Source organism: Moschus berezovskii, chromosome 22 (assembly GCF_049115385.1).
Source record: "Moschus berezovskii isolate FMDL1 chromosome 22, NW_MosBer_1.0, whole genome shotgun sequence".
NCBI lineage: Eukaryota > Metazoa > Chordata > Mammalia > Artiodactyla > Moschidae > Moschus > Moschus berezovskii.
Window position 1 is genome coordinate 55552672 of NC_142481.1, and position 14515 is coordinate 55567186.

At 50.6% G+C, this 14515-nt stretch overlaps 1 protein-coding gene across 2 annotated transcripts in view; it reads right to left on the minus strand.

Moving 5' to 3' along the window:
* PLCG2 (phospholipase C gamma 2) overlaps positions 1 to 14515 on the minus strand; it is a 154683-nt gene that overhangs the window by 80609 nt on the left and 59559 nt on the right. For both annotated transcript variants that reach the window (XR_016035956.1, XM_055413059.2), the window contains exons 3-5: positions 8696 to 8839; positions 6224 to 6317; positions 5428 to 5475 (exon numbers count right to left, since the gene is read on the minus strand). Coding sequence is in view for 1 of the 2 variants with exons in the window: in XM_055413059.2 (XP_055269034.2) it covers positions 5428 to 5475; positions 6224 to 6317; positions 8696 to 8839 (286 nt within the window). In the remaining variant the exon portion in view is untranslated. The remainder of the gene's footprint in view (positions 1 to 5427; positions 5476 to 6223; positions 6318 to 8695; positions 8840 to 14515) is intronic.

A 14515-nucleotide genomic window follows, 5' to 3' on the forward strand; every position in this document is an offset into this window, starting at 1 on the left:
GGTGGGGCTGGAAGAGCTCCTCCAGGCTCCCGTGCAGGGACCTCTCCCTCCCTCCCTGCCCCGGGCATGTGGTCAGGCCCCACCTGACCCTCAGCCAGGACTGGCACTCGGATTCCCAGCCACTGGAGGGCAGGAAGCTAGCAGCTCCCAACTTCACCCCTCTCTCCATCCAGGACTTGTCTTCAAAGAAAGGGAGGGCCTAGGCCACTGTCACACCCTGCCCCCTGGCCTCCATTCGGGGCAGTTCTGCAGGGCCATCCCGGGGCACTGCCAGGGGCCAGCTGAGGCTGTGGTTGTGACAGCATCCGAGCCCAACAATTCCCCCTGCCTTCACTTCCACAGGTGTGGGGCCCCTACACATTCCATAAGCTTCCTACACACAAGTCCACATCTCACGCTCTGTTTCCTGCAGGCTTGGCTTGTGAAGTGGGCTAGGAACTGGGGCAATTCCTTTGGGGAGAGATGGCAAAAACGATTCCTTGCCCTAGAGGCAATAAACAATAGGGCCCGTCCCCTCCTCAGGCTGGCTGGGTCCCAGATCCCACCACACTGCACCCTGGGGACTGATGGCCCCAGAAAACTTCCCTGCCACCCTGAGGCTGATTACCAACAGGCCCACCATCCCTGGCTTATTGTAACAATGGTGGCTCAGACAGTAAAGAATCTGCCTGTCATGCAGGAGACCCAGTCTGGATCCCCGGGTCAGGAAGATCCCTGGAGAAGGAAATGGCAACCCGCTCCAGAATTCTTGCCTGGAGAATCCCATGGACAGAGGAGCCTGGCAGGCGACAGTCCCTGGGACCGCAAGAGTGGGAGACGACTGAGCGATTAATCACCTCCACACCCGCCACCGCAAGCCAGGAACTGGCCAAGCACTTTTCACATACTAACCCACTGAATCCTCACACCTATCCCAGGAGGTAGGAACTAGGATCGCTTTTAGGATCTCAAATTAGGAAACTAAGGCACAGGGAAATTGAGCAATTTACCCAAACTCATCCAACCAGTGTGAAGAGCTAAGATTCAAACCTTAGTGCTGCCCAGCAGAATGTTCTACAGTGTTGCAAACGTTCTAGATCGGAGCTGTCCAAGGCAACTAGGGCGACCAAGGAACTGAATTTTTAAAATTTTATTTAATTGTAATTAATTTCAATTTAAATAATGACATGTGGACAGTGCAGTTCTGTCCTTGCTCCTCTAAGTAGGGTCCCTGGACTGGCAGTATCAGCGTCAGCTGGGAATCTGCTGGAAATGAAAAATCTGTGATCCCCACCCAGACACAGAAAAGCAGAGTTTCTGTGGGGCAGGCACAGCCCCCTCCAGGCTGTCCATAGTGCTGGAGCCAGGGCTGCTGACCACAGGGAACCTATTTGTGTTCCCGCTGAAGAGAGAACTGGATACACACCTGTGATCCTGCCCCTTCCGCATCCCAAAGGCCTGGGTGAGCAAGAACAGGAAATGCAGGGCCGTCCCAGAAGGTCCAGGGGCTTTCTCAAGGGGTATTTTGACAGAAGTTTTCACCTAAAGCACTGACCTTAGAAACCTAATTCCCAGATAAGAGGCAACTAAACTCCACAGATTCAAAAACAGGGGGTTTCTGGAAATCTGGCCAGGATGAATGCTAAAACATTCCTGCCTTTGACCCAATCTCCCCAGGATGAATGCTAAAACATTCCTGCCTTTGACCCAATCTCCCCAGGCCTGAAGATGTTATAAGGAGAGCTTCCAAAGAGGGAACGATCCAGCTGTCCGATGTTACATGAAGGAATGAAAAGGGAGGGTCTTTCGTTTCATCTGACCAACCAGCCAGACCCCTGACCTCAAGGAGCCCCTTCAATGTGAACAGCAACAGAGAGGATGAAATTCTAAGAAAGCAGACGGGACCGCGGAGCCTGGCACTAAGGCCAGAACCCTACAGTGACCCCAGAAGTGCTTCTCATGAGGGGCACCTCCTATCGCCTCGTTCGTCCACTTTGAGACACGAGACACAAGCCAAATGACAAACAAAAGGCAACTTATCAAGCTAGATATCAAATCCCATTGGTTGAATTATAACGTAGGTATTGATACCGGTCCCAAAAGAGTTACAAGGGAATGTAAACATGTTTACGATTTAAGGGGAGGTGAAAAAACAGTTTGCCCCCCTTTCACATGGGCTGGACTTAGTGACTGATGCCCAGAAAATAGAGTAGGGATGAGTCGGGGGCAGGGGGGCGGTGAGGGCGCTGGGGGTCATTACAAAGGAGAGATCTGAAAGACACCACTTTGGCCAGATGGTCAAGATTTCCATCACCCTCGACAGACCACGTGAGAGCAGACACCCCTTGACTGCTGCTGCTGCTGCTGCTGCTAAGTCACTTCAGTCGTGTCCAACTCTGTGTGACCCCACAGACGGAAGCCCACCAGGCTCCCCTGTCCCTGGGATTCTCCAGGCAAGAACACTGGAGTGGGTTGCCATTTCCTTCTCCAACGTGTGAAAGTGAAAAGTGAAAGTGAAGTTGCTCAGTCGTGTCCGACCCTTAGCGACCCCACGGACTGCAGCCTACCAGGCTCCTCCATTCATGGGATTTTCTAGGCAATAGTACTGGAGTGGCTTGCCATTGCCTTCTCCCACCCCTTGACTGAGGTAAAGAAAAAACCTTCACCTCCACGATGTTCACCTCCATGTGTTCTTCCCAAACACAACCTCAGGTTACCCTGAACTCCAGTCTAACCATGACAAAAATGCCAGATCCACACAAATGGAGGGGCATGCTACAGAATGTCCAAGACCTACTCCTCCATACTGTCAAGGTCAGGACTTCTCCAGTGGTCCAGGAGCTAAGATGCCACACTCGCAATGCAGGGGGCCTGGGTTGGATCCCTGGTTGGGGAACTAGATCCCACATGCTGCAACTAAGAGATCACAAGCTGCAACTAAAAGAAAAAAAAAAAAAGATTCTGCACACAGCAATGAAGATCATGTTATGTGCAGATTGTGGAATATCATTCAGCCTTAAAAAGGAAGGAAGTTCTGACACCTGCTACAGTAACATACCTGATCCACGAAGACATCACACTAAGTAAAATAAGCCAGTCACAAACACATCATCCTTCCACTCACAGGTGGCACCCGTAGGAGGCAAATTCACAGAGACAGAAGACAGAGGCCACCAGCGGCTGCAGGGGGAAATGGGGCAATGGTTTGATGGGTAGAAAGTTTCAGTTTTGCAAGATGAGAAGAGCTCTGGAGACAGACGTTGATGGCAGCATGGCAACGTGAATGCAGAAATGTACCCTGAAAATGGTAAGTTTTATGTTATGTATAGTTCATCACAATGAATGAGTAATGTTCAGTCACAGGAAGTCAAGGCAGGAAGAGATTTCTGCCTTTTACCAGCTTAGTGATCAATAAGCCACGGCTGACTGGCTGGGTTGCTCTGTTCAAATGACAACCTCTCGTGGCCTCAGCATCCTCATTAAATGGCCCAGGGGATGCCTAGCTGCTCAGTCTGCCAACATTCATTCCATAACCTCTCCCCAACTTACTAAGTCCAGAGGGCGCTCAGAACAGCGGTGGTCGCAAAGCCACTTTGCGACAAACGCCAGCTGCTGCCGTCTGGCCCCTCAAAAGGTTGAAAAGTGAAACACACGTTCAGGCCAAGGAAAACCTAGGAGCGGGCACAGCCCGAGCCGGCCCTCCCCGCCTAGAGGACGCTTTACTCCGCTACTGCGCCTTTGTTTTCCTCCAGGAAACGCGATTAACGTGGGCGACAGGAAAGGAGGGGAAACTGGCAGGAGTCAAGAGCCCTTTCATGGGCTCTCTGGGCAAAGCTCCTTTAGAAAAGCTCCCTCAGGGCCTCACAGAGCCACGTGAAGGGTGGGATTTTCCACGTGTGGACAGAGCAGCAGGGCTCAGCCAACTGGGAGGGAGGAAGGGATGCTTCGGTGGGGCAGGGATAGGGAACAGGGAACAAGGCATCAAGGCCAGAGACAGACTCGCTCCCTGCTGAAGGTTCTGAAAAGCACTTCTCAGTGAAGGACTTGCAAGAATCGTTCCAAGCAGAGAAAGCCAGGTTTCCATTTCTCGACAACACAAGACAGACAGCAGATTCTGGAACCAGACCGATGATGCCGTATACCCCACCTCATGGAGACAGGGCCCTGGTGGGCTCCCTCCGTCTGCTCTATGCCAAACCTCAGTTGTGAATCACCGGGCAGCCACCGAGAAGGGAAATGGTCATGGGAGGCGCCGCCCTGAGGCTGAACAAGTCCAGTGTGTACAAAGGCCCCCAGTGCAGGGACCTCGTTTGATCTGCCTCTGAAACACCAGGCCCAAGTCCAAGGTGTGGGACCACAGAGGATGCTGGCCGGAGAGGAGGAGGAGGAGGAGGGAGGGAGGGAAAGGCAGATGGAAAGACACAGGGAGATGCTGGCTGACCTGACAGCATCAGTTAACTCTCCACCACTTCTGGTTATACTGTTTGCAAATCACCCCTCGGGGCATGCATACAAGAGACCACTTGAAATTGACAAGTGATGGGTGACACTGGCCTGACACCAAAATGCCTTAAAGATGGAAAGACTTTCAGGAACAAGCTGGGCAGGGACTTCCCTGGTGGTCCAGTGGTTAAAACTCTGCACTTTCAATGTTGGGGGTGTCGGTTCAATCACTGGTGGGGAATTAGCTCCCACGTGCTGAGCAATACAAGGGGAGTGTGGCAGAGGTTACTTGTTGCCTCGCGTATGAAGCTGACATCTCTTAATGGAGAATGGAAGGAAGGAAAGACATTAAAAAATGCTGAAAGAGGCCTGATGTGAGGCTAAAATGATACAGTGATTGTCAAGTGCTGAGGGCAGCACCTGGCAGGTGAGATGCTCCATAAGTGGTGGTTTTTATCATTACACTGTTAACAGGAACTGGATCATAACCCTAAAAAAAAAGTTGATGAGAGGATGTTCAACCTCTCCCATAAATAAAGCAATGCAAATTTAAGCCAAAAATCCACTGCTGCTTTTCACCCATCAGGTTAACGAAGGTCAAAGTCTGGTGACACACAGTAAAGAAGACTCCTCTGAACCGCGAGTAGAAATATAAACACAAAGGACAGGCGGGCACCATGGGGATCCTGTTTCTCCCCAGGACACAGAAGATGCTCAACCGTGAAGGCCTAAGTGCCATGGTCCGAGTGTTTCACATAGCAGAGAAGTCCTCCCCGCAGATGGAGTGGCATTTTCCACTGCAATGAGACCCCACATGGGTGACCCCACCACATGAGACCCCACACCACTGAGCACTGCATCCGCTGCCTTGTTAAGTCAAATCTGATTTCACGAGGACCTTTCCACAGCACAGAACTCACTCCGACCCCCTTGGGATATTTCAAGAAAGAATGAGATGATCCAAAATGATCGGGAAGAAACCACAATAATGCGAGCGAATCTTACCTGTTTCTCCTGGTTTGATCCACAGAATAAATCTGCTTTCTCAGCCAGCTGGGAAGAGAGATGAGACAGAGAGAGTGAGTTAGAAAATCAGAAGGCTAGATTCACAAGTCCAAGGAATTTCTGTAGGATGGGACACGGAGCCTGGAAATGAAAAGGAAGGTCTTCCCACTTTCTAACACAGGCGACCTGGGAAGAAGCAGCTTCTCCGTGTGGGTGAAATGCCACCCGGCAGAGCCAAGCAGCCCTGTTGACTCACAGAGGCTGGATTCTTTAAACTGACAGTTCCCTCTGGTGCTCTCTGTTAATCTCCCAAAAAGCTGGTAAGAGAAACGGTCGAGATCAGAGGCTCCGGTTTGCTGGATGGACAGCAATTCATACACAAGTCCCACCCGACACCCATGACAATGATAGACAGTCCTGAGAAAGCCCTCATCAAGCCAGGAGGAAAATCCCAGACCTCAAGCCTGAGGTCCTTTGATCAGTCAGCTTAATCTCTTCTAAAATCCTCTGAGAAATAAGCCTCAGGCCCTCCCCTCAGACCCAACACCAGGATGAGTTTCTGTCTTAATCCCAGTGCACTTCTCACCCCAGCAGAACAAGGCCCAGGGAGATGGGAGGCTCTTCTGGGCGATGTTGGAGTGTCCACAGCCACTTCTGGACACCTACTGCATACAGGGCACTCCAGGAGCCTCCAAAAAGAAATGTCTCCTTTTCCTTTCTCTCACCATACTGGCTAGAGGGAGCAGAACAGACGTCCGAGCGAGCAATTATGGAGATAAACAGGCAAAGCCATTACCTCTCGATGATGGTGGGGGTGGACGCGCGCATCACTTCCTGGTGTAAGATCTTCAAGCCAGACAGCCACTTAGCTGCATCTTCCTTTGAGTCGGCTGGAAAGGGAGGGGCCAGAAATGCTGTGTTACTCCCTGGGAAGACCTCTGCTTGGAGACTCCTTCCCCACACAGACCACGGGGATGGGAGGAACCCGTGTTGGTTCCTGGGACCTGCTTTTTGCCCATGGTGAGCCTCCTACAGCAGTAGTGACAAGCCAGTAGAGCTTTAGCTTTAGTCTTATAGTAACGAACAAGAGGCAGAACTCAGGACAACTTGGACCACGATCCTGAGAGCCCTCAGCACCTCCCTTGTTTCCCATCAGGCCAGAGAGAGGGCTGCCAAGTAGGCGAGGCTGATGCCTGTAAGGGAAGCAGCAACAAGCAGTGGGTAAGAGCTTGGCGTCATCCCCAAGTCCCACTGTGGTGCTGCAGGGCTGTGTGACTTAACCTCTGGCTGGCTACTTAACCTCTCCGTGCCTCAATTCCTCACCGTAAAATGGAGCTGGCGATGCAAACACCTGGTCTCGCTATCAAACATCTTTTCACACCACCAGGGGCCTTGCTAGCCTGGACAGAGCATGCCGAGGTCTCTGCTCTCATTCTTTCCAGGCGGATGAAGAGAAAGGTATGGCTCAGAGGGTGAAGGGAAGAAGCCAGGATCCAGCCGTCAAGCTGGCATCCTGGTCTCCACATTTTGCTTGGGCTTTCACGGCCTCCCTACCAAGAGAGCAACCAGGCCTCAGCCTGTAGCTGGGCTAAGTGGACAAAGCTCTGAAGGTTCAGGGTCACGAGCTCTCTCTCCTGCCTCCCGCCACACCCCCTCTCATCAGACATTCACCCATCACTTCCCACATCTGGCTTACTATTTCCCTCCTCCAAGCCTGGCACATGCAATGCTCTCTCCCTGGACCATCCTCTCTCTTTCCTCACAACTCCTACTGATCCCTCAAAACCCAGTTTAAAAAAAGTCACCTCCCCGGCAAAGCCTTCCAGGGAATTAGGCACCGTGTATTCCTCCAGCACACTGTATTACGTTTGGACTACAGCTCTTATCAGTGACTACTCTAACTTCCCGTCCACACGTCTGTCTCCCCAAGCAGACCGTGAGCTCCTTAAAGGTGGTAACTGGGTCTTATGTCTCATTACAGCCCCACGGACATCCAGCACAACCCAGAACAAAGAATATGCTCAAAAGATGCCTGATGAAAGCATGAAGGAGAAATTAAACCAATGAGAGTCATCGGACCTGAAATTAAAAGTTTCTAATGTTACCCTTGATAGTATATTAAAAAGCAGAGACATTACTTTGCCAACCAAGGTCCATCTAGTCAAGGCTATGGTTTTTCCCGTGGTCATGTATGGATGTGAGAGTTGGACTGTGAAGAAAGCTGATCGCTGAAGAATTGATGCTTTTGAACTGTGGTGTTGGAGAAGACTCTTGAAAGCCCCTTGGACTGCAAGGAGATCCAACCAGTCCATTCTAAAGGAAATCAATCCTGGGTGTTCATTGGAAGGACTGATGCTAAAGCTGAAACTCCAATACTTTGGCCACCTCATGCGATGAGTTGACTCACTGGAAAAGACTCTGATGCTAGGAAAGGTTGGGGGTGGGAGGAGAAGGGGACGACGGAGAATGAGATGGCTGGATGGCATCACCGATTCTGTGGACATGAGTTTGACTGAACTCTGGGAGTTGGTGATGGACAGGGAGGCCTGGCGTGCTATGATTCATGGGGTCGCAAAGAGTTGGACACGACTGAGCGACTGAACTGAATGCTACTCAGCTTCCAGTTTCCACTCACTTTGGTTTATTTTTAATGCTACTTACTTTCTCTCTTGTCCATCATGATTTTATATCAAGTTCTAAGTCAAGAAATTCTGGGGTTAGACCTGAAGGTAGCGCGATAAGCTTCTGCACCTGAGCCAAGTGCCTGAGCTTTTTCAGTTCTCCTCCCGGCCAAAGGCCTCTTTGACTTTCTGGTGGATTCACAAGGAGAACCAGACATCACACCTCCAGAATGTCTGTGTGTGCATATATACACGTATGAGATAGAAGATTGCAGGGTCGTTCCTTCAGATCAGTTAAGCTGAATAAATGGTGCAGGCCACACTCGGCTGTACAAAAAAATACAACCTGCCTTCAGCTATCAGCACAGCATGAGCCAAACGGGCCCTTAACATAATCCTTTCAACATCCCCACTAGGTCAGCATGAGGATGAACTGTGTCCTGTTTCACAACTGAGCAAACTGTAGCTCACAGAGTCGGAGTCACTTACTCAAAGCCACACAGCGAGAAAGAGGCCGGGTCAGGATTCAAAACCGTGACGCCCCAAACACGCATTAGCAGGGCGGCAGGGGTGAGCTTCCCGCTGGAGAACTATCTCGGAAGGAAACCCAGGCCCAGGGAGGGGAAGCGCGAATGGCGGGCACCCACCTGCCAGGCTGAGCGTGCTGAGGACAAACTGGGTGCCATACAGGATGGTGAAGCAGCACTCTTCCTTCTGGCGGACCGCTTTCGCGCGCTCGAAATCCTTGGAGTTCTTCCCTGGCCGGATCTCCTTTATCTCCATGATGTCCACTGAAGGAAAAGTAACAGCAGCTGGTCAGAAGCTGGACGTCACTCCGTCTGAGGCTGCCACCACGTGCCTGCACCCCAGAGACACCCTGCCCAGCTCTTCACTGTCCAGAGTGGAGACCAGTTCGCCCAGCCCCGAGGCCCTGCCCACTCACAGTTTTATATGCAAACAGTGAAATGCCTGTGGTTCTCAGGCACGCAGTGCTGGGAGGGCTGTTGTACAGCAATGCTGAGAGTCGCTCAGTTGTGTCTGACCCTATGGACTGCAGTGTAGCCCACCAGGCTCCTCTGTCCCTGGGATTCTTCAGGCAAGAATACTGGAGTGTGTTGCCATTCCCTTCTCCAGGGGATCTCCCTGACCCACGGATTGAACCCAGGTCTCCCACACTGCAGTCAGATTCTTTACCATCTGAGTCACTGGGGAAGCCCTAGATGACAGAAAAAGAGGAAATTTATCCTCCCTAGAACCCCGGCCACAGGACTCCAACTTTCCCCTGGGCAAAGGTCAGGATGGCCCCTGACTCAAAGATGAGACCCTCCCCTCACAGGATGGCCATTTGTTGCATGAGGAACCCTCCTCCTATCTCAGGATGTCCAGTGAACTAAGGAGTGTCACAAGGAGACAAGTCCATCCATCCCTTCCTCCTTTTCTTCTGTCAGAAAAGTACCTTTTCCTGGGATGGTCCCACTTCACATGCCTGAGATGAAGATGGTCTACCCCCTTCCCACCACAACAGGCCAAAGGAGGGGCCCAGGGTCCCAGAAATGACCAAGGCATCCCACCTTGTGGTCAGGATTCAGGGAGGAGCACATGGCCTAAGCTGGGCCTGTCAGCATCCTCCCAGGGCTTACTTGGCCAAAGCCATCCATCACATCTCCTGCTGCTGCTGCGGGCTGAGGAAACACGAGTCAAGGGGCAGCAGGGTCCATGCTGCTGGGCACGGGGAAAGCAAAATGACTCAGCCCTGATGCACTATCGAACCCCTGGGTCCATCTGGGCTTGAAGCCTCGTCTGCATTGGAACATGCTATCTATGTGACCTAATCAATTCTCTTTTTTGCTTTGGTTAGTGGGAAATTTCTGTCGCATGCAACCGTAAGAATCCTGGGACAAACACCTCCATTATTGCACTGAACAGAGAAACAGCAAAGAGAGATATTCTGGAAATGGGAGGGTAGGAAGGAGACCTCAGCTTTGACCGGGAGTCCAAGAAGCAAACAGACCCAAGTGAGCCAGGGCATTTTAGAGTCAGAGTTGAAGTAGCAGTAAAGGTTCACAGCTGTTCACACATAACAGCAGAATAAGGTATGCGTGTGCTCAGTCATGTTCGACTCTGCGACCCCATGGACTGCAGCCCGCCAGGCTCCTCTGTCCATGGGATTCTCCAGGCAAGAATAGTGAAGTGGGCTGCCATTTCCTCCTCCAAGGGGTCATCCTGACCCAGGGATTGGACCTGAATCTCTTGCATCTCCTGCATTGGTAGGCGGATTCTCTAGCACTACTTGAAATGGTACAATTTCGTTCTTTTTTTATGGCTGAGTTGTCAGGCCATCATCAATTTTCATCACTTTTTTATATGGACCCAATTTTGGTTTCTTTTGTTTCGGTGTGTAGTTTTAAGGAATTTTATCACATGGATAGACTCATGTCGTCACCACTGCACACAGGGTGCAGAAACGGGGAGATACTTAAATCAGGGGAGGAAGGGGGTGGAATGAACTAAAGGCTTTCCACTGTCTTACCGTGGACCTAGCCAGACTGAAAACAGTTTGGGGGACAAGAGTTATGAGTAAAGTGAAAAACTTTCAATAAACAGCATTTATTCGGCACTCTGTGTGTGGTGGTGGTTACACAAGTCTACTATACATGTGATAAAATTCCTTAAAACTCTTCACCGAAACAAAAACAAACCAAAACTGAGTCCACGTAAAAAAATGATGAAAACTCTTTATGGCCTGACCACTCAGCCATAAAATAGAACGAAATCATACCATCTGCAGCAACCTGGATGCAACTAGAGATGACCTCAGTAATGGAGCAAATCAGAAAGAGAAACATAAATACTACATTGGTATCACTTATACGGACTTTCTCGGTAACTCAGTGGTAAAGAATCCACCAACTATGCAGGAGACACTGCACAGTTTGATCCCTGGGCTGGGAAGATCCCCTGGAGGAGGAAAAGGTAACCCACTCCAGGATTCTTGCCTGGGAAATCCCATGGACAGAGGAGCCTGGCAGACTACAGTCCAGGAGGGCTACAAAGAGTCAGACACGACTGAGCGACGGAGCACGCACACATCACATGTATGTGAAATCTGAAGTATGACACAAACGAACCTATCTATGAAACAGAAACAGAGTCAGGGACATGAGGGAACAGACTGGGCTGCCAAAGGAGCAGGGGTGTGAGAGAGATGCCCTGGGAGCTTGGGATTAGCAGATGCAAACTGGTATGTACAGAATGAACAGACTACGAGGTCCTGCTGTAGAGCGCAGGGGACTATATTCAGTATCCGGTGATAAGTCACAATGAAAAAGAATGTATATACACGTATAAATGAGCCACTCTGCTGTGCAGCAGTAACTGACATAACAGGGTAACTCAATTATACTTCAATAAAAAATAAATTTAAAAAATAACTCATTATGGTTTAATAACATTTTACCAGCGTCAATTTCCTGGGTTTGATAACTATGGTTATGAAAAATGTTATCATGGGGGGAAATTAGATGAATGGCACACAGAAATTTCGTATTCTTTGAATCTACAATTTTTTCAAGCCAAAAAAAGTTTTTGAGACACTTAGCAATTATGAATGACCCTATTATTGGGGGGGTCTCTAAACCTTGGGGGGTAGAGAGGTGGGAGGTATAATCCCACCCTTCATCCAACCCTGAAACCAGGGATTCTTATCTTTTCTTCTTATCCTCATTCCTTAAAAGCCAACAACAAAACACAAAGAGACTTTGTGTGCCTGAGACTCACCACCTTCTGAGAGGTCAGATCGGCAGTGCTGATCTACCTGCTTTAGCAGTTATCTGGGAACATCTAAGATATTAAGGTCTGTTCTCAGAAATCAGTTACTCACCCACCCAGCCAGTCAAGAGTCTAGTGACTTTCCGTTCCGTTCCGTCACTCAGTCATGTCCGACTCTTTGCGACCACGTGGACTGTAGCCTACCAGGCTTCTCCGTCCATGGGATTCTCCAGGCAAGAATACTGGAGTGGGTTACCGGACTTTAAGTAAATTTTTTTTTTCTCCCCCCTAGTTAGTCTAGCAATGATTATCTAACCATTCTCTTTCCCCATAAAATATTGCTAAGAGGGAATTTCTGAACTGGCCTACTGTGAGTTTTCCTTACAGCAAAATTATGATAAACATATGACTGTTAAAAGGGGAAGGGGACAGGGACTGCCCTAGCGGTCCAGTGTTTAAGAATCGGCCTTCCAATGCAGAGGGTACTGGTTCGATCCCCGGTCAGTGAACTAAGATCCCACATGCCACGTGGTGTGGCCGAATAAATACTGTTTTAAAAAGAGGAAGGGGAGAGAGTGATGGGGACGATGGGACAGAGTGGGAGAGCGAGGGAGACAGACATGAACACACACAGACGGGGTGAACCAGGGCCAGGGACAGCCAGACACAAAGAGAAGACAAGCGACCCAGACGAGGCGGGGGAGAGACGACCGTGCAACACGCAAAGAGAGAAACAGCGGCTTCCCTGGGGGCCGGTGGTTAAGAATCCGCCTTCCAACGCAGAGGGCCATCGTTTGATCCCTGCTCTGGCAACGAGGATCCCACATGTCACGGGGCAGCTAAGCCCATGCCCTCCATGTGGTGTGGGGCTCATGCACCACAACACTGAGTTTACGGGCCTGCAGCAAAGAGCTCACGTGCCGCAACTAAGACCTGGACAAATAAACATTTTTTTAAAGATAGAGAAAACAGGGAATGGAAAGAGAATGAAATACAATGGCTACTCTGAAGGTCTGATGGTAAAGCTGAAACTCCAATACTTTGGCCACCTCATGCATAGAGTTGACTCACTAGAAAAGACCCTGATGCTGGGAGGGATTGGGGGCAGGAGGGGAAGGGGACGACAGAGAATGAGATGGCTGGATGGCATCACCAACTCGATGGACATGAGTTTGAGTGAACTCCAGGAGTTGGTGATGGACAGGGAGGCCTGGTGTGCTGAGATTCATGGGGACGCAAAGAGTCACACACGACTGAGCGACTGAACTGAACTGAAGACATAAACAGCCCCAATGACCCCTACACCACCACCCCTCGCTTCAGTGCAAGCGAGTACCCTTTGGGTGCCAGCCCTGTCCCAGGAAAGGGCTGCAGGTGTCCACCCTCACTGGCAGGACCGGACGCCTCCACGACGTCATGCTGATCACTCCCAGCCCAGATAAGTACTGGCCTATTCACCATACTCCTGGTAAGTCCATGCTTTCGCCATTGGAGCCTCCCTTCCATTATCAAAGGCCAGCTGACCATTTGTGTGGGTCTATTTCTGGTCTCTCTCTTCTGTTCCGTGGATCTATTATTTCCCTGACTGTCCTGACAACTATGACTTAACTGTAAGTCTCAGCGTGAGGCTGCAACCCCCTCTGACTTTGCCCTTCAACACTGCATTTAGGATCAGATTGTCAATATCTACAGAAGAACCTGCTAGGATATTGATGGAGACTGTGTTGACTACACCCAGTTGCAGAGAACTGACTTATCAAGTCTTTCTATCCATGAAGGGGGAGTATTGATTCATCACACTTTGTCAGCCAGACAATCCCCTGAATGTACAGTCCTGGCCCCCAGCGGTCTTAGGGACACACTGATTTCAACCGTGAGAATACAAATCCAAGCAATGATAATCACGTACAGCTCTCACAGAGCACACACTATAAAGCCAGGCACACTGCCAGTGCTTTGCACGGCTCATCAGTTGCTTCCCTGGAAAGCTCCTCACCATCACCACCTGCAATCACAGGCTCATCTGTTTACCGCCCATCCGCTCTCCCCTCCAAGCCCCAGCAGGACAAGGGTCGTGTCCACCCTGTGCACGGCCGCCTGTGTCAGAGCCTGGCTCAGATCAGAGACTCAGATTACCGCACAATAAATGAGAAGGTCTCCCAGCTGGCTTGGCTTGGCTTCCCCCAGAAGCAGATTCTGAGACCGCGATTTGAGCACGTGCAGTTCCCCCGGGAGTGAATGCCAGGAAACACCAGCAGAGGCATGGGGAAGCAAGACAGTTGCTATGTTATCAAGCTGGTACCCCAGGGGCACTGGGAGCTGACCCCATGGGGATTAGGAGCCCCCTTAGAGGCTACCCCATGGATGAGGGAGGGAGCTGGGGTATTTATCCCCCAACTTCTACCTGATATTGGTCAAGGACTGCTTCTGGAAGCCTTAACCCCCTCAGGCCTTGGGAAGAGGGCTGCAGCGTTAACAGCAAAGTGCCTTCAACAGGCAGCAGTGACCGTTCTAGCATAAGGGTCAGCCCACACCATCCTCTGCTGAGTCAGCTTATCAATCCACTAGTTTCTGTGCTGTGCATGCTCAGCCGCTAAATCGTGTCCAATTCCTCGCAACCCTGCAGACTGTAGCCTGCCAAGCTCCTATGTCCATGGAATTATCCAGGCAAGAATACTGCAGCGAGCTGCCATTTCCTT